The sequence below is a fragment of the Capricornis sumatraensis genome, chromosome 22 (genome assembly GCF_032405125.1).
Source record: "Capricornis sumatraensis isolate serow.1 chromosome 22, serow.2, whole genome shotgun sequence".
NCBI classification, from domain to species: Eukaryota; Metazoa; Chordata; class Mammalia; order Artiodactyla; family Bovidae; genus Capricornis; species Capricornis sumatraensis.
The window spans coordinates 19,970,095-19,993,611 of record NC_091090.1 but is presented as its reverse complement, the minus strand read 5'-3'; the positions used below and the strand labels follow the sequence as shown (position 1 = coordinate 19,993,611).

General features: G+C 45.9%; 1 protein-coding gene across 1 annotated transcript; it reads left to right on the top strand.

The window, feature by feature from the left end:
* Positions 1 to 999: 999 nt before the first annotated feature.
* Positions 1,000 to 15,280, top strand: TREM1 (triggering receptor expressed on myeloid cells 1). Its single transcript, XM_068960918.1, has 4 exons — positions 1,000 to 1,067; positions 5,784 to 6,125; positions 7,380 to 7,581; positions 14,769 to 15,280. Exons 1-4 carry the CDS (start codon positions 1,019 to 1,021, stop codon positions 14,872 to 14,874), a joined length of 699 nt encoding a protein of 232 aa, XP_068817019.1. The 5' UTR covers positions 1,000 to 1,018; the 3' UTR covers positions 14,875 to 15,280.
* The last annotated feature ends 8,237 nt before the right edge of the window (positions 15,281 to 23,517 follow it).

The window sequence follows — 23,517 nt, the reverse complement described above, 5'->3', positions numbered from 1 at the left end:
ATATATATTTTCAGATTCTTTTCCATTACAGTTTATTACAAAATATTGAATGTAGTTCCCTATGCTATACAGTAAGACCTTCTTTAAAAAAATCTATTTTATATATAGTAGTCTGTATCTACTAATCCCAAACTCCTAGTTAACCCCTCCCTCCCCTCTTTTCCCCTTTGGTAACCGTAAGTTTGTTTTCTATGTCTGCAAGTCTATTTTTGGTTTTGTAAATAAGCTCATTTGTGTCATATTTTAGATTCCACATATGGGTGCGATCATATGGTATTTGCTTTTGTCTGACGACTGCAGTTAGTGTGATAATCTCTAGGTCCATTCCAGTTGCTGCAAATCGCATTATTTCATCCTTTATTACGGCTGAATAATATTCCTATATATTTCCCTATATACCACATCTTCTTTATCCACTCATCTGTTCGTGAACATTTAGGTAATTTCCATATTTTGGACATTGTAATTAGTGCTGCTCTGAACATTGGGGTACTTGTATCTTGGAAAGTGTTTTTATTTAATATACACTTTAAATCTTGTTTATGATCCACTGTCCCATGTTCGTCTTCAAGGACATTCCTTATTTGTAGATGATCTGTAGGTTGGATCTCTATGCTTTGTTCTCTAGTATATTTCTTAGCTCTTTAACATGTCCTAGTCATTTTACATTTGGGATTATTTCTGAAGTGAATCTTTTCTGTTTTTGACTTTTCACACTGTCAAATCTGCCTTTCATAGCTTCTAGTAAGGAAGCTTTTGGATTTCTTTCTTCTTTATTCACTGGCCTGTATTAATCATCCTGCATCTTTTCTGGTCTATGAATGAGCCCAGTCTTGGATCCCTATGTTGTCCTTGACGTCTGGAGCCAAACCCAGTGATGAAACACAGCATCAGACTCAGCACCTCCCAGCAATGGCATAACATCCTGTTGTGCAACTTTCTGGAGCCTCTGGGGTAGAGTGTCTCTTTGTAGCTGTGCCAGGAGCCACAGAACAGCTGGAGTCAGCGCACATGAAGGATGAGGAAGGCCAGGCTCTGGGGGCTGCTCTGGATGTTCTTCGTTCCAGGTAAGATGCGGAGGAGGTGTGAGCGGGTGAGCTGTCCGCCCAGGACCTGGGGTTGGGGCCAAGCCCTCCACAAGAAAGGTCCCCCGTTTCCTCTGAAGCTCCAGGGGGGTGGCCACCCAAGACAGAGCCAGCCAGTAGATATGCCACGCTGGGTTTCTCCACCCAGACTTAAAAGAATCAGGAGAATGCACAGGGCCTGAGAATAGAACTAAAGGGGGCGGGTTAGGGAAGCAAGATGCCTGTGCCTTTTGATGTTGTCAGGGACATGCAAAACCCCGAGTGGGAAACTAATGGTAGAGAAAAATCTCACCTTGACATGACCTAAGGGAATTTTGTTTTTGAGTTTGACATTTTTTTCCCTTTATATTCCATCATGGTGGTTTGGATGTTGAAAGAAGTGTTAGTCACTCAGTTGTGTCCAACTCTTTGTGACCCCATGTCTATCAATGGGATTCTCCAGGCAAGAATACTGGAATGGGTTGCCATTTCCTTCTCCAGGGGATCTTCCCCACCCAGGGATCGAACCTGGGTCTCTCACATTGAAGGCAGGCTTTTTACCAACTGAGCCACCAGGGAAGCCTAAACCCCAAAGACATAGTCCATTCAATAAATATCTCCCAGTGGCCAAGCATGGGCCAGGAGACCTGCTATTGCTGAGGACACAGAAGTGCACAGGAGAAAAGTGCCCGTTTTCACAGAGGCCGTGATCCCAGGGCCCTGAGGCTCTGCTGCTCAGGCTGCGCAGGGTTGCTGGGGCCCTTCTCTCCTCTTCCTGCCTAGCTCACACCTTCACTAAAAGTGGAAGCACTTGGAGCTTTCGTTGTTCCTGCTCCCAGTCCTCATGAATACATCGAGAAAATAAGCAGAGAAGGGAGCATATCAACAAGGAATTAAAAGAAACGTTTGCTTTGGAAAGACAGAAAAGATTCTAGGGAGAGGATGTTTTCCGGGGACCCACTGCCTTGAGCAAAGTCCTGGATAATCACCTGGTAGAGCCTGCACACCAGGGTTGCTCCGGGATTTCTTGGAGCTGGGGTGATGATCCGGATGGGGTACATGGAAGTGTGGTTCCCGTGGACCAGTGCACTTCCTTGTGTCTTTTCTTTCTTTTCTTTTTTTAAAGATCTGTTTTCATTTTGCAGTGGAGGTTGTGTTTATTTATTGATTTATTTTTAGTTTTATTCATTTATCCGCCCGCACGGGTCTTCGTTGCGGCGCATGGGCTTTCTCTAGTTGGGGTGAGTGGGGCTGCTCTCTGGTTGCAGTGCATGGGTCTCTCATCGCGGCGGCTTCTCTTGTCGCAGCTCACGGGTTCTGGAGCACAGGTTCAGTAGTCGCGGTGCATAGGCGTACTTGCCCCTTGGCATGTGGTATCTCCCTGAAGCAGGGATGGAACCTGTGTCCCTGCATTGGCAGACCAATTCCCAACCCCACTGGACAGCCAGGGAAGTCCCTCCTTGTGTCTTATTCACATTTTTCCAGGAGAACTGGGAGAAGATGGAAGGTTGAAGACTGAGAGGAAACCAGTGGTTTTTTTTTTCCCTCTGAGTCCCATCAGGGTAGCTTAGGGTATAACATAAAAGCTCCTTCTAGACCCTGTATCCTGGGAAATAGAATTATTCGTCAGTTATTCTCATTTGGGTTGTCACTGGCTTTAATCCCAACTAGACAGCTGCTTTGGGCAATCTAGCTCAGAGGTTTAGAGCTGATTCTAGAGTCTTCCCTGGTGGCTCAGACGGTAAAGAGTCTGCCTGCAGTGCCGGGGACCCAGGTTCTAATCCATGGGTCAGGAATATCCCCTGGAGAAGGAACCAGCAACCCACACAAGTATTCTTGCCTGGAAAAATCCCAAAGATGGGGGAACCTGACAGGCTACAGTCCATGGGGTCACAGTTACTGCTAAGTGTTTAAGACACTCTCTCATTTAATCTTTATAACTTATAAGTTGATACTACTATTATTCCTAGTTTAGAGACTAGGGTCGCCAAGAATCAGACACTTTCTAGAGTCTGACTATGAGGGTCTGAATCCTGACTTCCCGCATTTCTCCTGTGGGACCTTGGGCGAATCACACAATGTGTGTGTGCCCTCAGTTGCATCCAACTCTTTGCAACCACATGCACTGTAGCCAGCCAGGCTCCTCTGTCCATGGGATTTTCCAGGTAAGAATACTGGAGTGGGTTGCCATTCCTACTCCAGGGGATCTTCCCAATCCAGGGATCAAACCCGTGTCTCTTGCACTGACAAGCAGATTCTTTACCACTAGGTGACCTGGGAAGCCCAAATCACATAATAACTTCTGGGTTATTAAATAAACTTTCTGTCTCCCAATTTCCTTGTCTTGAAACTAGGAAAAATAGCAGTATCAACTGATACGTTATAAAGATTAAATGAGAGAGTGTCTTAAACACTTAGCAGTAAAAGGCATTTGTTATTCTTTTTTACATTAATAATATAAAGAAGTCCTTTCTTGAAATGGTGCAAAAAGTGATGTACAGACTTCACTTCTGCGTTAGTTTCTCACTCTCCATTCACAAGAATCTGGCAGGTTTGTGAGCAATCTGTCTCCTGTGACTCCTACTGTCTTGACCCATCTAGGCAGTTATAACAAAATACCACAGTCTGGGTGGCTTATAAACAACAGAAATTTACTTCTCCCACTTCTGGAGGCTGGAAATTCAAGGTCACGGTACCAGTATGATTGGGTTCTGGGGAAGGTCCTCTTCTGAGCTGCAGACTGACTACCAGTTTCCCACTGTATCCTCATGTGGGGGAAGGGGCAAGGGAGCTCCCCGGAGCCTCATTGCTAAAGGCACTAATCCTGTCCCCGAGGGCAGAGCCCTTATGACCTAACTATCTCCACCTTGAAGTTTAAGATTTCAAAATACGAATTTTAGGGGGACACTAGCATTTAGATTAATAGAAGCAGCAACAATTGTAGGTAGTGGTAGCCTGACCTTAGTAATGGTAGGTGGATTGACCCACCACTATCCAGCCCATTTTTTGGTTTTCCGCAAAGGCCTGGATGGATAAACTATAGACCCTCAGTAAAGGGAGCCCTGCTGTGTCCTGTGGAAAACACAGACCTAGATCTTATTACTTCAACTCTACTTGGCCCTCCCATCAGCAAGGATCCCTTGGACCAGACCAGAAATTCATGCCAATTCTAAGTTCAACATTCAAGAGTGTGATTGAAACTTTTGTCCCTGTAATCCAGGAATTCTCAGCCTTGGCACTGTTGACATTATGGGTGGGTTAATTTTTTTCTCATGGGGGCTGGCCTGTGCACTGAAGGATATTTAACATTTAACAACATCTCTGGCCTCTACCCATTAGATGCTATTAGCACCTCCTTGCTCCCAATGATGGGGCTTCCCTGGTAGCTCAGCTGGTAAAGAATCTGCCTGCAATGCAGGAGACCCCAGTTCTATTCCTGGGTTGGGAAGATCCCCTGGAAAAGGGATAGGCTACCTACTCCTGTATTCTTGGGCTTCCCTGGTGGCTCATCAGTAAAGAATCCACCTGCAATGCGGGAGACTTGGGTTCGATCCCTGGGTTGGGAAGATCCCCTGGAGAAGGGAATGGCAGCCCACTCTAGTATTCTTGCCTGGAGAATCCCATGGACAGAGGAGCCTGGTGGGCTATAGTCCATGGGGTCTCAAAGAGTTGGACATGACTGAGTGACTAAGCACAGCATAACTCCCAATTATAACAACCAAAAATATCTGCAGTCATTGCCCAATGTCCCCAGAGGGAAAATTGTCCCCAGTGGAAGACCACTGCTGTGACTCCTTGACATTCTGTAATATTTAGAACTCTTTTGGATGCAAGCAACATCCTACAGACCAATCAACACAGTAAGAAAGAGCAGCAGTCTCAACAGAGGACTCTGATTGGCCCAGCCTTAGTCATGTGCCCATATCTAGGCCAATCAGCATGGCCAGGGTGGTGAGATTCTTTGACTAAGCCTGTGTCTCTGTGTCCATCCTGGAGAATATGGGCAGCCCCATCAGTAAAGGTACCTAGGATGAGAAAGATGAGCACCTTGAGAAAGAGGTGATCTGCTACCCAAGGAAGGGAGAGATGAAGACCACACCACCAGACATCAATGTCCACCATGTCCTCGAGATGGCTTCCTCGCCATTTTTCCAATAGTCTCTTGAACTGGTCTCTCTCCTCTGACTTAGATGAAGTTCCTCTAGCTGTTCAGAAGAGTCACTTTCTGATAGTAACATGTCTTCACATCCACTTTGCACCCTGTGCCTGGTGGTCTAGTGGTTAGGATTCAGCAGTCTCATTCTGCACCCTGTACGTCCTTCTCTATAATCTTTCCCTCCCATCATGCCCCTGTCACTCATGGTCTTAGCACGTGTCCCATGCTCTGTCTCTATTCAGACAATTTCTTCCTCTCAAAAACAGTCATTTATGAAAGTTGATTTGCACAAATCATACACAGTCTAACTTTTGTGGTCAAAATCAAACAAACAAATCAACCAAATGAACCCCCACCCCCCAAAACTACTTGCAATGATAAGATCTGGGATCTAATGCTAACTTGCAGGGAAAGCTGCATCTTCTCTGGAGACCTTGAGAATCTTGTCTAAAAATCAGGTGATTTAACAAGAAAGAAAGGTGGTTCCTCTCTCTTTTTTTTTTTTTTCCCAAAAAGAAGGAAGCTATTCCTCACAGAGCCTAACTCAAATTCTCTGCTTACAGAAATCCAAGCTGCTGCTAAACTATTCGAGGAGAAGTGTACTCTAGCAGAGGGGCAGACCTTGAACGTGAGCTGTCCTACCAATACCAACACATATTCCAACAGCCAGAAGGCTTGGCAGAGGCTGAAAGATAATGGGGAGGTCCAGACACTGGCAATCACAGAGGGGTCCAGTCAAGTCCAGAAGGGGAAGTACTTCCTAGAAGACATCCCCAGTGAAGGGATGCTGCAAATTCGAATGACCAACCTTCAAGTGGAGGACTCAGGATTGTACCGATGTGTGATCTTGGGACCCAGCGACCCCATCATCCTGTTCTACCCAGTCCGCCTGGTGGTGACCAAGAGTGAGTGACCTGGGGGTGGGTGGTAGAGGGTGGGAGAGCCAGATCAGGTTGAGTGGGACAGTGGTGGGAGCACCAGTAGGGCTGTGGCTCAGGATTTCTAGAAGCTTTTGATCTTGCTCCTTGTTTCTAGAAGCTCCTTGTTTCTCATTTGAGGTCTTTGAGAGACATTTGGTCTAATGGTAAGAAGGGATTGCATCTCATTCTTTGTATGGGATTCCTCTTTGGGAGCAGAACCTAACATGCTGTGCTATTGTAGGAAGTGCGATATGGTGAAAGGTGAGTGATGGACTTGGGACACTTTAGTCTCAAGCTTCAGGTCTTCATGTAGAAGTCATTTCCTTGGGAAGCCTCTGTGAGCCACCCTCCCTTCTTAAGGATGCATCTGAGTCTCCTCCTGGGTGCTTCCAAAGCAGTGCTCCTCCGACCTTAAGAGGGCACAAACCACCTGGGGGTCTTATTTTAAATGTAATACGTCTAGGATGGGACCTAGATTCTGTATTTCCAGCTTCCTCACAGACAATGCTGACGCTGCTGGTCCATGCTTCTGGTTTGAGTAGCAAAGCACCAGGGCTCGCTTGGTGCTCTCTTCATAGACAGCTCTATCTCACCGGATGAAGTAGTGGCCAGTTTCCTTAACTGTCTCCCCTATTCATCTTCGAGAACCTTGAGGAGATAATCTGTGCCTTATTCGACTCTATATCTCTAGCAACTGATGAAGTGCCTGGCATATAGTAGGGCCTCCACAGATGTTGACTGGATGGATTAAGGAAAGCAGATTAGAACGGGGGCAGATTCAAGTTCCTAGCCCCTGTGGAGCCCATATCTAAGGAAGACAAGACATATCTGCACTATATTAATGAAAGATAACTTGCAAAGCAATATGCCACAGGTACAGGTGAGTGCAAGGCAGAGAGAATGGTATAAGATAATCCGGGAATTATTCTTGAAGAAGGGCTGGTGGTGAAGACATGGATTGGTGAAGAATGGCAGGCAAGTGTATTTCCAATAACATGAATAGCCTGGAAATACCTTCCTTCTTCCTTATCTCCCTCCCTCCTTCTTTCCTTCCTTCTTTCCTTTTCCCCATCTCTGACCCCAAAAATGTCACACTATTTCTTTATTAAAATTAAAAGCAAAAGGAAACCTTGGTTCATGAGTGGCCATGTTCATTTCCCTCCTCAGTTCCATTTACTCTACCACTCATCCTTCCAGCTATCCATCATCTGTCCAACCATCCAATGTGCTTTCTTGCAGATTCTTTGGGAACCCCTGACTCAGATGAGTATCCTTGCCAGATCTCTGTTCAGAATCCCACCCTACCTCCCGTCACCACCAAGCTCCATCCCAGGCCCAGGCCCAGGCCCAGGCCCGTAACCCAACTCGTCCCCACATCAGCTGATAGGCTCTCCTCTCCTGGCTTCACAGTCACCCCCACAAATGTGACACACGTCACCAGGTATGGTTTCCAGGTCTCTGGGCCCTTGGATCGGACACCAAGTCCTTTGATTCCCAGTCCATGTGCTGAGAGGGTGTGGGGAGTGAGGGATGGGGGAGGGTAGAGGGCAGGGTGGGTTTGAGTCCTCTCGGTCCGGCGGACCTTCCCAGGGGAAGGAGGAGTATGCTGGTGCTGGAGAGAGGAGGAGGCTCTTGGAGGTAATACGAGGCTGCCATTCTCTCCACCGTTTCCCTCTGTGTTTGCTTCTTGCATGTCAGAGGGGTAAGGAGAGGGAAATGGCATCTGTGCTGAATTCCAAGGGCTCAGCAAACCCGTAATGGTGTAGTGGGAAAAGAGACCCTGGATTCTAATGTCAGCCAGATTGACTGAAAGTGTAACTTCAGGCCACTCAGGATTCTTCTCTGGCTTCAGTTTCCTTGTTTCTATGGTTGGGGTTGGAGCGGGTAGGGGAGGGTAGAAAAAAAATCAGAGGTGGAATTCATAATCTAGCCCAACAGCTCTGAGCAAGTGAGGCGCATTAGGATATCCTGGAGCATTAGCTTTTATTTGGCTTGTTTTATTTATTTATTAAAAAAATTTTTTTGAATGTACCCTGCAGCATGTGGGATCTCAGTTTCCTAAACAGGGATGTAACCAGCATCCCCTCCACTGCAAGGCAGAGTCTTGATCACTGGACCACTGGGGAAATCCCTGGGTTGTTTTCAATGCTGATGCATGTGACCTCCGCAGACCAAAAGGATTAGAATTTCTGGAGGTGGGGCTGGTCTCAGTAGTTTTTATAAGATCTTCAGGACTCTTAAAATGTGCAGGCAAAGCTAAGAACCATGACCTTTGCATGCTCACCCTTTTATACAGTTTATTATTAAATGTTGATTTATCTTAGAGTGTGTTTATCACTAAATGTTGACTTAGCAGAGAAAGAAATATTCTTCCATATTTCTACCAATCTAATATGTCTTTTCTTGTCCATCTTCTCTTCTAGCTTTTATTCATGCTTGGATATATTTTAATGTGGCATTAATTCTAATTATACACATTTTCATTATTTTTTCTTGGCTAAACCTATTCTTCAGTGTTGCTCCCTAGTCTTTGTAGTCAGAATTTCAGCATACTTTTCTATCAATAGAAAGCCATTGCTCACATAATCCTTTGCCTGTTTTCAGACACTGAGATTATTTTCATTTTTTGTAGTATTGATAACTTTGAGATGAACATATATTTGTAGATGTCCGTTTCTTCTTTGAAATTGTTCACTCAAAAGAAATTCCCTGAAAAGAAGCCCGACATTTATACTGTTCTGTATGTGTCCTTGCATGCTCAATTGTGTCCAACTCTTTGTGACCACATGGACTGTAGCCTGCCAGGCTCCTTTGTCCATGGAATTCTCCAGGCAAGAATACTATGGTGGGTTACCATTTCCTCCTCCAGGGAGTCTTCCTGACCTAGAGATTGAACCTGCATCTCCTGCACTGGCAGGTGGATTCTTTATCACAGAGCTACCGGGAAAGCCATTTTCCTCTATACATACTGTCAATTTGTTTTCCAAAGGTTGGAAACAATTTGAAGTGAGATCCACAATGAGGAAGAGAAGCAGTGTCACTACAGAGCTCTGGTATTTAAAAAATAGATGCGCTGCTGAAAGCTCATATTCTGTGTATGCTGGTGCCAAATCAAATCTCAAGGACAGTTTTGGGTGAAGTAAAATGAGTAGCTTTGTTGCTTTGCTAGGCAAAGGGGGCCACTGTGGGCTAATGTTCTCAAAACTATGTGTTGCAACTTGGGGAAGATAGTGACAAGTTTTGCAGTAATTGTTCAGAGAGAGTGTGATCAGCTCATGAACATTCTTCTGATGGGCTGGTGATGACATAAGTAGGAGTCAGCATCCTTATCCTTCAGGTCCAGCTGGTCTAGGGTCTACATGCTTGTGGGTGGCAGACCATCATTAATCTTTGTTAACTTCTATCACCTGGAGGGGGTTTCAGTATCTGCAAAACAGCTCAAAGATATTGTCTGTATCCACTGATGAGGAATCACAAGCTGAAATCAAGACTGCTAGGAGAATATCAACAACCTCAGATATGCAGATGATATCACTCTAATGGCAGAAAGAGAAAGTAAAGAGCCTCTTGATAGGGGTAAAGAGGAGAGTGAAAAAGCTGGCTTAAAACTCAACACTCAAAATACTAAGATCATGGCTTCCAGTCCCATCACTTGAAATGACAAATAGATGGGGAAAAAGTGAAAACAGTGGCAGAATTTATTTTCTTGGGATCCAAAAATCACTGCAGATAGTGACTGCATTCACAAAATTAAAAGACACTTGCTCCTTGGAAGTAAAGCTATGACCAACCTAGACAGCACATTAAAAAGCAGAGACATCACTTTGCTGACAAAGCTCTGTATAGTCAAAGCTATGGTTTTTCCAGCAGTCATGTATAGATGTGAGAGTTGAACGATAAAGAAAGCTGAGCACCAAAGAATTGATGCTTTTGAACTGTGGTGTTGGAGAAGACTCTTGAGAGTCCCTTGGACTGAAAGGAGATCAAACCAGTCCATCCTATAAGAAATCAACCCTGAGTATTCATTGGAAGGACTGGTGCTGAAGCTGAAGCTCCAATACTTTGGCCACCTGATACAAAGAGCTGACTCGTTGGAAAAGACCATGATTCTGGGAAGGATTGAGGACAGGAGGAAGGGGATGACAGAGAATGAGATGTTTGGGTGGCATCATTGACTCAATGGACATGAGTCTGAGGAAACTCTGGGAGATAGTGAAAGACAGGGAAGCCTGGCATACTACAGTCCATGGGGTTGCAAACAGTCGGACACAACTGAGTGACTGAACGACAACAACGATTGATGGGAAACAGGACCTTGCTCAGAGGCTGCTCTTGATGTTTTCTCCCTGGTCTTGCATCCCCAGTTCAGTTCAGTTGCTCAGTCATGTCTGAGTCCTTGCAACTCTATGACTGCAGCATGCCAGGCTTTCCTGTCCATCACCCATTCCTAGAGCTTGCTCAAACTCATGTTCATCAAGTTGGTGATGCCATTCAATCATCTCATCCTCTGATGTTCCCTTCTCCTCCCACCTTCAATCTTTCCCAGCATCAGGGTCTTTTCCAGTTCGTCCCATCAAGTGGCCAAAGTACTGGAGTTTCAGCTTCAACATCAGTCCTTCCAATGAATATTCAGGACTGATTTCCTATAGGGTGAACTAGTTTGATCTCCTTGCAGGCCAAGGGACTCTCAAGAGTCTTCCCCAACATCACAGTTCAAAAGCATCAATTCTTTGGTGCTCAGCTTTCTTTATGGCCCAACTCTCACATCCATACGTGACTGCTGGAAAAATCATAGCTTTGACTAGACAGACCTTTGTTAGCAACGTAATGTCTCTGCTTTTTAATATCCTGTCTAGTTTAATTTCATGGCTGCAGTCACCATCTGCAGTGATTTTGGAGCCCAAGAAAATTAAGTCTGTCACTGTTTCCATTGTTTCCCCATCTATTTGCCGTGAAGTGATGGGAACGGATGCCATGATCTCCATTTTTTGAATGTTGAGTTTTAGGCCAATTTTTTCATGCTCCTCTTTCACTTTCATTAAGAGGCTCTTCAGTTCCTCTTCACTTTCTATCACAAGGGTGATGTCATCTCCATATCTGAAGTTATTGATATTTCTCCAGGTAATCTTAATTCCAGCTTGTGCTTTATCCAGCCTGGCATTTTGCTTGATGTTCTCTGCATAGAAGTTAAATAAGCAGAGTGACAATAGACAGCCTTGACGTAGTCCTTTCTCAATTTGGAACCAGTCTGTTGTTTCATGTCCGGTTCTAACTGCTCCTTCTTGACCTACATACAGATTTCTCAGGAGGCAGGTAAAGTGTATTCTCATCTCTTGAAGAATTTTCCACAGTTTGTTGTGATCCACACAGTCAAAGGGTTTAGCATAGTCAATAAAGCAGAAGTAGATGTTTTCCTGGAACTCTCTTGCTTTTTCTATGATCCAACAGATGTTGGCAATTTGATCTCTATTCCTTTGCCTTTTCTAAATCCAGCTTGAACATCTGGAAGTTCTTGGTTCATGTACTATTGAAGCCTCACTTGGAAAACTTTGAGCATTATTTTGCTAGTGTGAGAGATGAGTGCAATTGTGTGGTAGTTTGAACATTCTTTGGCATTGCCTTTCTTTGGGATTGGAATGAAAACTGACCTTTTTCAGTCCTGTGGTCACTGCTGAGTTTTCCAAATTTGTTGGCATATTGAGTGCAGCACTTTCACAGATGATGATCTTAGGATTTGCAATAGCTCAGCTGGAATTCCATCAGTTACACTAGCTTTGTTCATAATGATGCTTCCTCATGCCCACTTGAATTCAACACTCCAAGATGTCTGGCTCTAGGTGAGTCATCACACCATCGTGGTTATCTGGGTTAGGAAGGTCTTTTTTGCATACTTCTTCTGTGTATTCTTGCCACCTTTTCTTAATATCTTCTGCTTCTGTTAGGTCCATTCCATTTCTGTCCTTTATTGAGCCCGTCTTTGCATGAAATGTTCCCTTGGTATCTCTAATTTTCTTGAAGAGATCTCTAGTCTTTCCCATTCTATTGTTTTCCTCTATTTCTTTGCATTGATCACTGAGGAAGGCTTTCTTACCTATTCTTTGGAACTGTGCATTCAGATGGGTATATCTTCCCTTTCCTCCTTTGCCTTTAGCTTCCCCTCCCTTCCCTAATTAACAACGGCTTGAATCTGCCCCCTGGGGCTCAGGGAAAGCCATGGAGGCTGAATGAAGGTTGTTTCCTACAATCAAAGAAATGGGGGACACAAAAACCTTGTGCCCAGGAGCCCCACAGGACCCTGCATGGTATCAGACATGAGCTGGGACTTGCTTTCATCTATTACTGTGGACTTTGAGCTCCACAGGGTAGAGGCAGAGTGCCCTCTTCCCCTTCTGTTGTGCCTAAGTGGCTGGTACATAGTAGGAGATCATTAAAACATTTAAAATAAAACACATCTTTACAATAAATGCTATTCTTTTTTTTCCACTAATTTTCCAGAGTATAAACTGAGAGTGCAAACATTCACCCATATTCCTACTAAAGGCTATACCTCCTTCACCTATTGGATTTATGTGTTTTAATTAACATGAACCATTCTATGTGTCAGAGTCCAGCTGGGAAGGCAGAAGCCACTGAGCTGTTTGAAAAAGAGGGAATTTAGTGGAGGGAGCAGTTTGTCCAGGAGATGGAGGAGCAGAGGCGCCTCTCTGGGGCTGGAGGGTGTGGCACCTCAGGGGAAGCCACTGTCACCCTGTCTTCGGAGGGTTCCACGGAGGCAGGCTGTGGAGAAAATCTTGTGCAAATGTTTTAGGAAGGGATCCCAGGAAAAACCATTCCTGGGGAGTGGGACTGGGAAGGAAGGAAACCTAGCAAACGGTGCCATAACAAAAGCGAGTCCCACAGGGACTGAAGGGGCCTCTGGGCATCACAGGAGTTGTCTGCCTGGAGAGGGGCTGGGGAGCTGGAGCGTCTGTACTCCCAGCACTCGGTGAGGGGCGCAGGAATTCCCCAGCACTGTGGCTGGAGTGCCTTAGGGTGGGGTGGGATGGGGGTATCTGACTGCCTGCATACAGCCTCAGAAAGGGATGCAATGCTTGCCCTTGACAGTGGACATGTTCTAGGAGCTCTGTGCAAGAAAACGTCCCAGGGCTTGGAGGGGATAAGGCAGGGCACTGGCAGGAGACCCTTGGAGAGAGCACAGTTTGTGGAGCCCAGAGCTGGAACCTCCCTGGGCAGTAGGGCTGCACCCGGGCACAGGCTTGCACTGCAGGGGGCATAGCTGCAAGCCTGAGGGTCTAGAGAGGCACTGCCTTCCAGCCTCCGCCCCAGTCCCTAGCCAGGGCAGCCATGGCTGAACTTGGCTGCCTCAGACATCTAGTTCCTGCAGATGCAAGACAGCGCCGCAGGCTGGGGGTAGATTTTAGCACAAAAGGACCTGTGCTGCTTTCTAAGGCTGTTGTATCATTTCTCCCTTTGTAGGCTTGTACATTCAGTTTAAGTTTTGCATAGGCAAATATGTTGATTTTTAAATTATTGCTTTGTTTTATTCCTTAATTGTGTTTATCCTATTTCCTGGTGCCTTCTCTATTTTTTTCACTTTATTTTAATCTTAATCCATCGGTGAGGGGGGTGTTATTTTGCTATATGGTGTGAATGATAGAAGCAATGACTTTTTCTTACATTTTGCCACCCAGGAATCACAAGACTGTTTATTTACTAGACAATACTTGCCTACCTTTTGGGCTGCTGATTTCCTTAGATATGAATTCTTAACTATCCTTAGATCTATATCTGGACTTCTATTTGTTTCTCTGCTGTTTCTCTTTTCAACCTGGTGTCTCATCTCTATGGATTAGTTGTGCTATAACCTATTTCCATGGGCTTCCCAGGTGGCAGTAGTGGTAAAGAACCTGCCAGTGCAGGAGGCATAAGAGACACGGGTTTGATCCCTGGGTCAGGAAGATCCCCTAGAGGAGGGCATGGCAACCCACTCCAGTATTCTTGCCTGGAGAATCCCATGGACAGAGGAGCCTGGAGGGCTGCAATCTATAGTGTCGCAAAGAGGCAGACACAACTGAAGCAAGTGAACACACACACAACCTATTTCCGCATCTGCTGAGTCTATACAAGCCAAGTTTCTCCATTCATTCCCGTCCTTTTCTTACGGTACCTACTGATGTTTACCCAGGACTTTTAGAATCACGTTGCTGAGGTCTATGAAAATTCATGATGGGATTTTGATAAGGACTGGAATCTCAGTTTATAAATGAGGCCAGAGAGGTGAGGTGACTCTCCCAGGATAGGTCCTGATGCTGAGAATGGAAGCCAGCTTTCCTTGCTCTGGGAGCCCTCGCTCTCTCTACTGCATGAAGGCAGGAAGGAGCCTTGTCCTCCTGTCCTTTCTCCCTGATGCCTCTTCTGAACGTGGACTCTGTGCTGTCTACTAAGTATATTTCTAATCAGTAGTTTTAGGTGATGGGACAAACTAGAGGCACGCGACAGAGCCAGTCAGTATGGGGAAAGGAGGGATTGGGAGCAGATGAGCCACAAGATGTGAAAGCCCTTGACAGACATGCGCATGTGTGGGAGCATCCGTGTCAATAGCCGCGCTCAGTCTTCTATCTCCCCCAGGGCCCCTGGGATCAGCATCGTCATTCCTGCAGCGTGTGGACTCCTGAGTAAGACCCTGGTCTTCATCGGTCTGTTTGCTGTCACGCAGAGGTCATTTGCATCTTAGCCACAGGAATCCACAAGAGTGACCTCCAACCTCCACCCGCGTCCACTTGGCAGTTGTGCCTGAAGAGGGGCGTAAGGGGAAGAGGCGGGGGTCAGTGACATGAGCTGATCTGTAACTCAGGTGACTTCTAAGGCTCAGGATCCCACCTTCGTGGCCCTGCTAACTCCCCTCATTTAACTGATAACCTTGGGTGTGCTTTGTCCCCTCACAAGAGAAGATACGGCCCCATACCTGCTCATTCCACTGGCGGCTCAGGGTTTGCATTAAATACAGACACTGCCTGGGACTTCCCTGGTGGCCCAGTGGCTAAGTCCAAGTTCCCAATGCAGGGGGCCCCTTGGGTTCCATCCCTGTCGGGGAACTAGATCCCGCTTGCTGCAACGAAGGTCGAAGATCCCACGTGCTGCAACTAAGACCTGGCACAGCCAAATAAATAAATAAGTAAATAAATATTAAAAAATGAAGACACTGCCTGATGCTTTTCACTGTCACGGGCTGTGGGGGTCGTGAGGCACAGAGGCTACGGCTGCTAACTCTGCTCTGGTCCTCACCCTGGACTACAACATTTTGGCTTGAACTGAACAGAGTTCCCAGTACAGAAGCATCTTGTTCTCTCAGCTGCCAGGGCTTTCCTCTCCTCTAGAATCAGATGTTTCAGTTTCTCCCCTTCATTTATGGCCTTTTCCAACACTCCCAGAAGATTGTTGAAAGCCATGGAGCAAAGAGAAGATGAGATGTCATGGTAAGAATTCCATATTTGGGAAAGGGGAACTGAGCTAACCAGAAGGGTGTATCCTGGGACAATACTGGGAGGATGAGATAGGATCCATGGCTGAGGACTGGTAAAGCAATATCATTTGTCTATGGTGTGCATTTATTGTGGGCATCAGTGGGGGTGCATCTGGCCACTGGATCCTCAGAACAACCCCACAAAGGCAGAGATCCATGCCTGGAATGAGACCACATGAGAAGGGCGTCACCACTTACTGGCAGGGACAAAAACTAGAGCTCCTTTACTGAAGACCAAGCGCCTCAAAGCCATATAGACCAGGACAACAGGGAGCCTGCTCTATCTAAGTGCCTCTTCCTTGTATCACAGGAGGGGCAGGGATGGTGGTGACCAGCTCTCGCCAGTTAGGCTCCTGGAGGTTGTCTCCCACGTGCCCTGCTGGCACCACCCCCTGCCTTCCTCTGCCTCTCTCTCTGCCCCATACAGCTCCCCCTTCACTCTCAAGCTCATCCATGAAATAGGTATCCAGGCCCACCAAATGATTTAAATCAGTACTTTCTGATTTTCTACCTCTTCTGACTCTAAAGGGGAAGGGACCCCACTAGTGGTCACTAGTGGTGAGGAGATGATGAGTCCTTCCATTCCTATTCAGGGATGGCCAAGGCCAAAGTTGTCTTAAATTCCCCGAGAGCAAACATATTCTACCACCCATGATCCATATTCTTACCATCAGGATGCCCTTCCCCTCCCTTTCTGAAACAGGTATCCTGAGAGCTAAGGTACAGTACTCCCCTCCCTGAGCCCTCTGCCATCCTGTGAGGACTTCCTCACCAACCTGGGAACTGACCCCTCTGAGAATCATGCATTTGGCCACTTAGGTCAAGTCACATTTCTGTACCGTAGATGCCAGGGGAAAGAGAAGGGGCAGGAGAAATATCTTTCTCCATGCTCAGTAGAAGGGGAAGTAGAGTTCCGTGCCCCATGAGACCCGCACCTTGGGGCATATCCCCCAAGTGGAAAGGGTATTGGGTGATGGAGAGCCAGACGACGATGAATATCTATTACACAATTCCAAAGCTGGTAGAATTAAATGAGACAACCTGTGTAAAACATCTGGCACACAGCAGGACTGCAATCCTTGGAGTCACTCCTAATACCATTAAAACTGTGGTTTCTATGCTCACGTCTGGACTGGAACTCAGGGAAACACATACCTTAGATTCAGGCAGAGCACCTGAGGAACACTTCAGGGGCTACCTGACTCTTACAGGACTTTTGGATGTGGGTGAACTCTGATTCATCCTCTATTTGGACCACTTGCTTCAGAATCACCTGGTCTGCTTGTTAAAATGCAGGTTCCTAGGCTATCCCCAGACTTATCAAATCAGTGTGTTTGGGGTGAAGCCCAGACAGATGTATGTTCACCAAGCTTCCCAAGTGACTCAGCCACATACATGCCCATCCTTGGGAACTGGTGTGGAGTAAGATGGAAGAAGGTGGGTCATCAGGAAGGCTTGACTCAGGTCTCAAAAGGCAAGTCAAAGCTGGATACACAGTGTCAGGCGGGCGGGGAGATTGGTAGGAGGAGTTGTGGGATGTAGTGGTCAGTGGCCAGTGATGAGAAGGTCTTGGTGGCTGGAGGCAGTCTTGGTGGCAGAGAGGTGGGACATCAGATGGATGGGTCTAGACTTGCTCTGGTGGAGAATGGGGAGCTGCTGAGTGTTTCCCAATTGGGTTGTGACATGATGAAAGCAGGAAGGAAGATGTCACAAGGGCAGTGACCTCTCTCTTCTCTTTCTTCTGCATTTTCCTGAGCTGCCCTGTCTTGTCACATTTTCCTCAGGGTTTCTCAACTGCAAACTGACAACCAAGCCTCCTCAGGGAAGATGGAAAACACCCAAGTGAGGCAACATCCTCCAGTAAATGGAAAAGATGCTGAAGCGACCGATGCACAGTGGATCCAGGGAGCAGGATGAAGTGGAGGGGGAAGGCTCTGGGGGTGGCCACGGCAACTGCTGCTGCCGCCCCAGGTCTCAGGTAAGGAGAGGCAGGGAGAGGGACGTAGGTGGCTAAGCAGAGGTACCTACTAAGGAGGAGTTTTCTCTCATTTCTTAAGGAGGGACTGAAGTGGGATCAGGGCACCTGTGTATTAGAGATGGAGAAGCAGGAAAGGAAGACCATGAATGCATACCGTCCTGCTTGACCCTGTCCCAGCAGGGACTGGATGGTGAAATAGAAGCTGGAGGTTCTTCTGCACCTTGAGGTTGAGAATACTATGTGAAGTCAACCAAATAATCTCTCCTTGATCTACTGATATGTAGAGGGCAGTCCCCCTCTAAAGGAATCAGGAACTAAGACAGAGGAGCATTAATAGAGGAAAGGGCAAATAACAACAAAAGGGCCAAGCAGCAACATGGGGGCAAAATTACCGTGGAAGCCCCCCTAGCAAGGCGGAGAGGGGGTGGAAAGAAGGTAACGGCTCTAGAATCAGACAGAGCTGGCCACTTTCCAAATATGTGATGTTAGGAAGTCCTCTATCCTCCCTGAGCCTCTTTTTCCTCATTTGAGTCCCTATTCAGAAGTATTCATTTGTAAATGGTACCTACTTCAGAAGGTTGTTCCAAGAGTTTAAAACCAGACAGATGGACTTCCCTGGTGGTCCAGTGGTTACGAATCTGCCTATCTGTGCAGGAGACATGGATTCGATCCCTGGTCTGGGGACTCCACCTACCTCAGGGCAACTAAGCCTGTGTACCCTGACTACTGAGGCCTGCACGCCCCAGACCCCATTGCTCTTCAATAAGAGAAGCCCCTGCAATAAGAAGTCTATGCATGGCAACTAGGGAGTAGCCCTCACTTCCCTCAAATAAAGAGAAGCCCAAGCACAGCAATGAAGACCCAGCACAGCTATACATATTAATACACAAAGGAAAGCAGACTGATGTAAATTCTTGGCTCAGGTCTTATGGCACAGTAGGTGCTAGGTAAAAGTTATGGTGGATGGTGGTGATGTAACCAGGTGTAGGGTGATCACTGGTATTGAGGGTTGAGAAGAGAAAGAGGTTAGTACCAGCTGGATCTGTTCACGTAGACTCCCCATGTCTTTCTTTTGTTTGTAACTGAAGATGGTATTTAAGCCAGAGTTCTAAACCACCTTGTGGAGTTCCTCATTTTACCCTGGGCATCTCCCACCTTTACCTGAGATATGCATGTTTAAAAGCTTGTTTGTTTTTCTCTTATTAATCTTCTTTTTTAAAAAAAAAATCTAAGCTAGTTATTTTTATTTTATTTATTTATTTATTTTCACTATTATTTTATTTTGGCTCTGCTGGGTCTTTGTTGTGGCACGTGGGCTTAGTTGACCCATGGCAGGTGGAATCTTCCTGGACCAGAGATGAAACCCACGTCCCGGGCATAAGAAGGCAGATTCTTAACCACTGGATCACCAGGGAAGTCCTTAATCTTCTTTTATTGTAGGGGTCTCAGCCAAGAACTCAGAAGCGTAGAAGGAAAATGATTTTTCCTCCCTTATGCCTATCGACTTCTAACTTCCTTCCTCCATTGAGTTCTCTCCAGCTCCAGGCAGCTATTTGGGACCAGACCTATTAAACTTTTGCTGAAAGTTCCACATGTGTGAAACTCACATCTAGTCCACAGGACATACCCACTTTACTCATTCCAGCAAACTGGAGCTTCCAGCAAACTGGAGCTCTGGTGGATCCCTATACAGTCATCTTTCCTTCACTCTGCCATGGAGACAAGGAGCCATCAGCAGTCTCTGCCTGTTGTAGTTCTCAGCTTTGAGTCAAACGTCAGTCTGCTGTATCCTCCAAACTCCAGGGGATACTTAACAAGCACTTCAAGTTGTGACCTTGAAGCCCCTCTCCTTAGACTTGAGGTAAGGGGCAGGCATCCACTCCCTTCTGCCCATAGGATCATAGGACACCAAAACTGTCTCTCCACATCCTTTCCTAATCTTCAAAATCCCCACAACTTTATATCCTTGATGTGGGTAAGGTTTAGATACCTTTCCGCATGAGTTATACTGGTCTCCCAGCTCACTCTACAATGTGGGATCTTTCCTTTGAACTTATATTAGTGGAGTTTCAGTTGCAGACAACAAAATCCAATGTATCTATTTTAAGTACAATAGAAATGCATCTTTTAAAAATAGAATATTAAGTCGTTGTTGCTAAGTCACGTCTGACTCTTTGTTACTCCATGAACTGCAGGACAGCAGGCTTCCCTGTTCTTCACTATCTCCCAGAGCTTGCTCAAACTCATGTTCATTGAGTCAGTGAGGCCATCCAACCATCTTATCCTCTGTCACCCCATTCTCCTCTTACCTTCAATCTTTCCCAGCATTAGGGCCTTTTCCAGTGAGTTGGCTTTTTGCATCAGGTGGCCAAAGTATTGGAGCTTCAGCTTCAGCATCAGTCCTTCCAATGAATATTCAGGGCTGATTTCCTTTAGGATTGACTGGTTTGATCTCCTTGCTGTCCAAGGGACTCTCAAGAGTCTTGTCTAGCACTGCAGTTTGAAAGCATAAATTCTTCAGCACTCAGCCTTCTATATGGTCCAAATCTCACATCCATACATGACTACTGGAAAAACCATAGCTTTGACTATACAGACCTTTGTCAGCAAAGTGATGTCTCTGCTTTTTAATGCATCGTCTAGGTTTTTCAAAGCTAGCTTTTCTTCCAAGGAGCAAGCATCTTTTAATTTCTACTCCTGAGTTTCTTGGAATGACTGTCAAAGCCACATACATGGTGGGGCAATTAAGGGGCCACTGCTTGTCCCACAGTCAGGACTCTGAGGAATCAGTAAACTTTCCAAATCAGGAAGCTACAGCATTGTTTCTGGTCCCATACTTACCCCATGTCAGCCACGCTCTGTACCAGCAAAATGGATGCCTTTCTTCCTATTCAATTCAGTTCCAAATTTAAGTTTCATAAAGATGCCTTTGATTGGTGGAGCCCAAATTATCTCTGGAGCCATGGCTTCCAGAAAGCCTGAGAAGTGATTTTGCAGACCTTTCATTATATGAGGCCCAAGAGAGGGAGGTGGGAATGGAAGCTAATTCCACAGCATTTGCCCAAACAATCTCAGCCAAAACTGAGATGCAAATAGTTCAAATTTTAAAGATTGTTTGTCCTTGCTGTCAATGAAAGATAAACTGAGTAGAAAACAAACATCCCCTCTTTGTTATGTTATGGCAAATATATTCTCTTATCTATCTTAAAGTAATGTTATAATAGCAACTTCCTATTTCCACAAAACAGTATTTTAGATATTATTATGTGCTATATATATCACCCTGAAGCCATAACAAGATATAGACCCAGAAAATAAATTCCAAAGTTTGTGGTACTTTTCTTGGAAACTTCAGTGTGTTTTAAAAATGACTATTTCCCATCAGTCTCTTCTGTTCCGGGGATACTGACATGATCATTCATTGCACAGTGACATCTGGAAAATTCAGCTTCCTTGGCAGCCACATAAGTAAAAGCTGTTCCCTGTAAATTGAGAGTTTTCAGAACATCATAAAATCAGAAATGATTACTTTAGGAACCAAGGGCAGGTCTTCTGGGATAGGGGTTGCTCTTTCTACCAATCCTGGGCTACTGTACTGTGATCCTTCCCCAGGCTTAATCCCACCCCTTCTTTGAAAGACTTGCCTTGAACCGAACTTCCATTGCATTCTGACCTTGCCTTATGTAAGATGCTCGCACAGCTCTGCTGAGGCTGAGTTCTCCTTGACTTCTGTGAACAATAAACTCATCTTTCCCTTTTCAACAGGGTGTGTCAGTGATATTCGAGAAGCCAGCATTTTGATAATGTAATTAAACCCATCCATTTCTCCCTTATGACTTAGGTTCTGGGATCTTATTCAAGATGTCCTTCTCAACCTGAAGCACTGTAATATCTTGAATATTGTCTTTTACACAATGTTTGAAGATATTCTCATACATTAACTTTGTTAGCTTTACAGTTTTGACACAAACAGGACACAACAAAGAAATCTGTCCCTAGGAGGAGGGGGCCAGGATCTCATGAATGTCCATCTCCACCATCTAGACCTGTGCTAATACTCTAGCCATTAATCACATGTGCCTGTGTGCATTTAAATAAATTAAAATTAAGAGAAAAATAAGAATCAGTTCCTCAGTCATACGTGTCACATGTCAGAGTCAAACAGCCACACATGGGAGTGGCTGCTGTGTTGTCTGGGGAGGGATGGAACACACCACTGTGGGGAGCTTTATTTGGACAGCACTGTTTTCTCTATTTCTGTTTCAACAAAACTGACTGGTTGAAAAAGCTTTTGGTTTCTTGTTATAAATTTAGCATCTTATTAATACAGATTACAACTTTTTATAGCAGACTGCACACTGTATTTTCATAACTAGGCAGTTTGATAAAGAGTTTCCATTTCACTAAAGCAGATGTTTTTCCCCCTTAGAGAATCAAACTTCTGAATTTCAATTTTCCTTCCTCAAAGAAAGGGTTTGTGTGCTATTGTGGTGCCTCAATCCTTTTGCCCTATTCCCCTCAAGTCTACTCCAAAGCCATCTTGTGCTAGCTCAAAGCAAGTGCAAGTGTGGCCCATCTGGATAGATAATGAGGCTACACTGGCAGCTGGGGTACATGGGGGCTGCTCGGTGGCGAGCAAAGAGTTGTGGTGAGCGGGTGCAGGTTTGGAGGGCAGGGTTCAAATGCCCAACTCAGGCATCTCTCTGTGCAGTCTGTGAAATATGGGCAAGTCAGTGGCCTGCTCTGCTGCACAGCCTCTGCAAGGAAAAAGGCAGGAGGCTTGAGACCTGCTCTGCAGTGCCCTCCTCATGCGAACAAGGCACTTGCGAGGATAGTGATGCAGGGTTGAGCAAAGCTGGGCTCACAGAAGTAAGTGAGAGGCTAGCTTGGCCCTTGGCAGACTCGCAGGCTGTCTAGAGAGGATGGAAGCATGTCCACTGCAGGATGGTGACAGAACACAGCACAGAATCAGGGCCAGGATGCGTGGCCAGATGCTACGTGCTCAGGGCAGGGTGGGGTGGCTGCTGCAGCCGGGAGATCTCTACACCGGCGTCTTGCGAGAGGGGCCCCTTGTGGCCCTCTTGTAAGTGAGGTGAGTTGGGGAGCAGCCCTTGGAGGCATTGGGAGAAACGGGCAAGCTCTCGAACAGCCTGAGGCAGGACCAGCATGGAGTGGGCTCACAAGGGGAGTAGACACAGAGGGCTAGAGATCTAGGGGTCTTAATGCAGGCCCAGGCCTCTAACTGAGCCGAGGAGTCCAGTTAACATAGCACAGCTGAGCGCTTGCATGAGATCAGTGGTGAGGACACAGAATCATGGACAAAGCAGATATAGACCCTCCCCACTTTGCCCCTGTTAGCAAAAACTGATGCAATGTATATGCGGGCTTCCCGTGTAGCTCAGTCAGTAAAGAATCTGCCTGCAGTGCAGGAGACCCGGGTTCTATCCCTGGGTTGGGAAGATCCCCTGGAGAAGGAAATGGCAACCCACTCCAGTATCCTTGCCTGGAAAATCTCATGGACACAGGAGCCTGGTGCCCTGTAGTCCGTGGGGTTGCAGAGAGTCGGGCACGACTGAGCAACTAACACTTACTTACTTACTCATATGTGGGCCTATTTCTGGATCCTCTAGTTTATCCTATTGATCTATTTGTCTTTACACTAATTTCACACTGTCTTATTTACTGTAGCTTCACAGCAAATATATCTATCAGATAATGTAAATACTTCAACTTTGTTTTTCAAGATTGTTTTGGCCATTCTATAACCTTTCATCTCCATATAAATTTTAGGACCATCTAGTCAGTTTCAACAGATAAAATGTCCATCAACTGGGGAGTGAATAAACAAAATGTATTCCCCTACAGTGGAATACTGT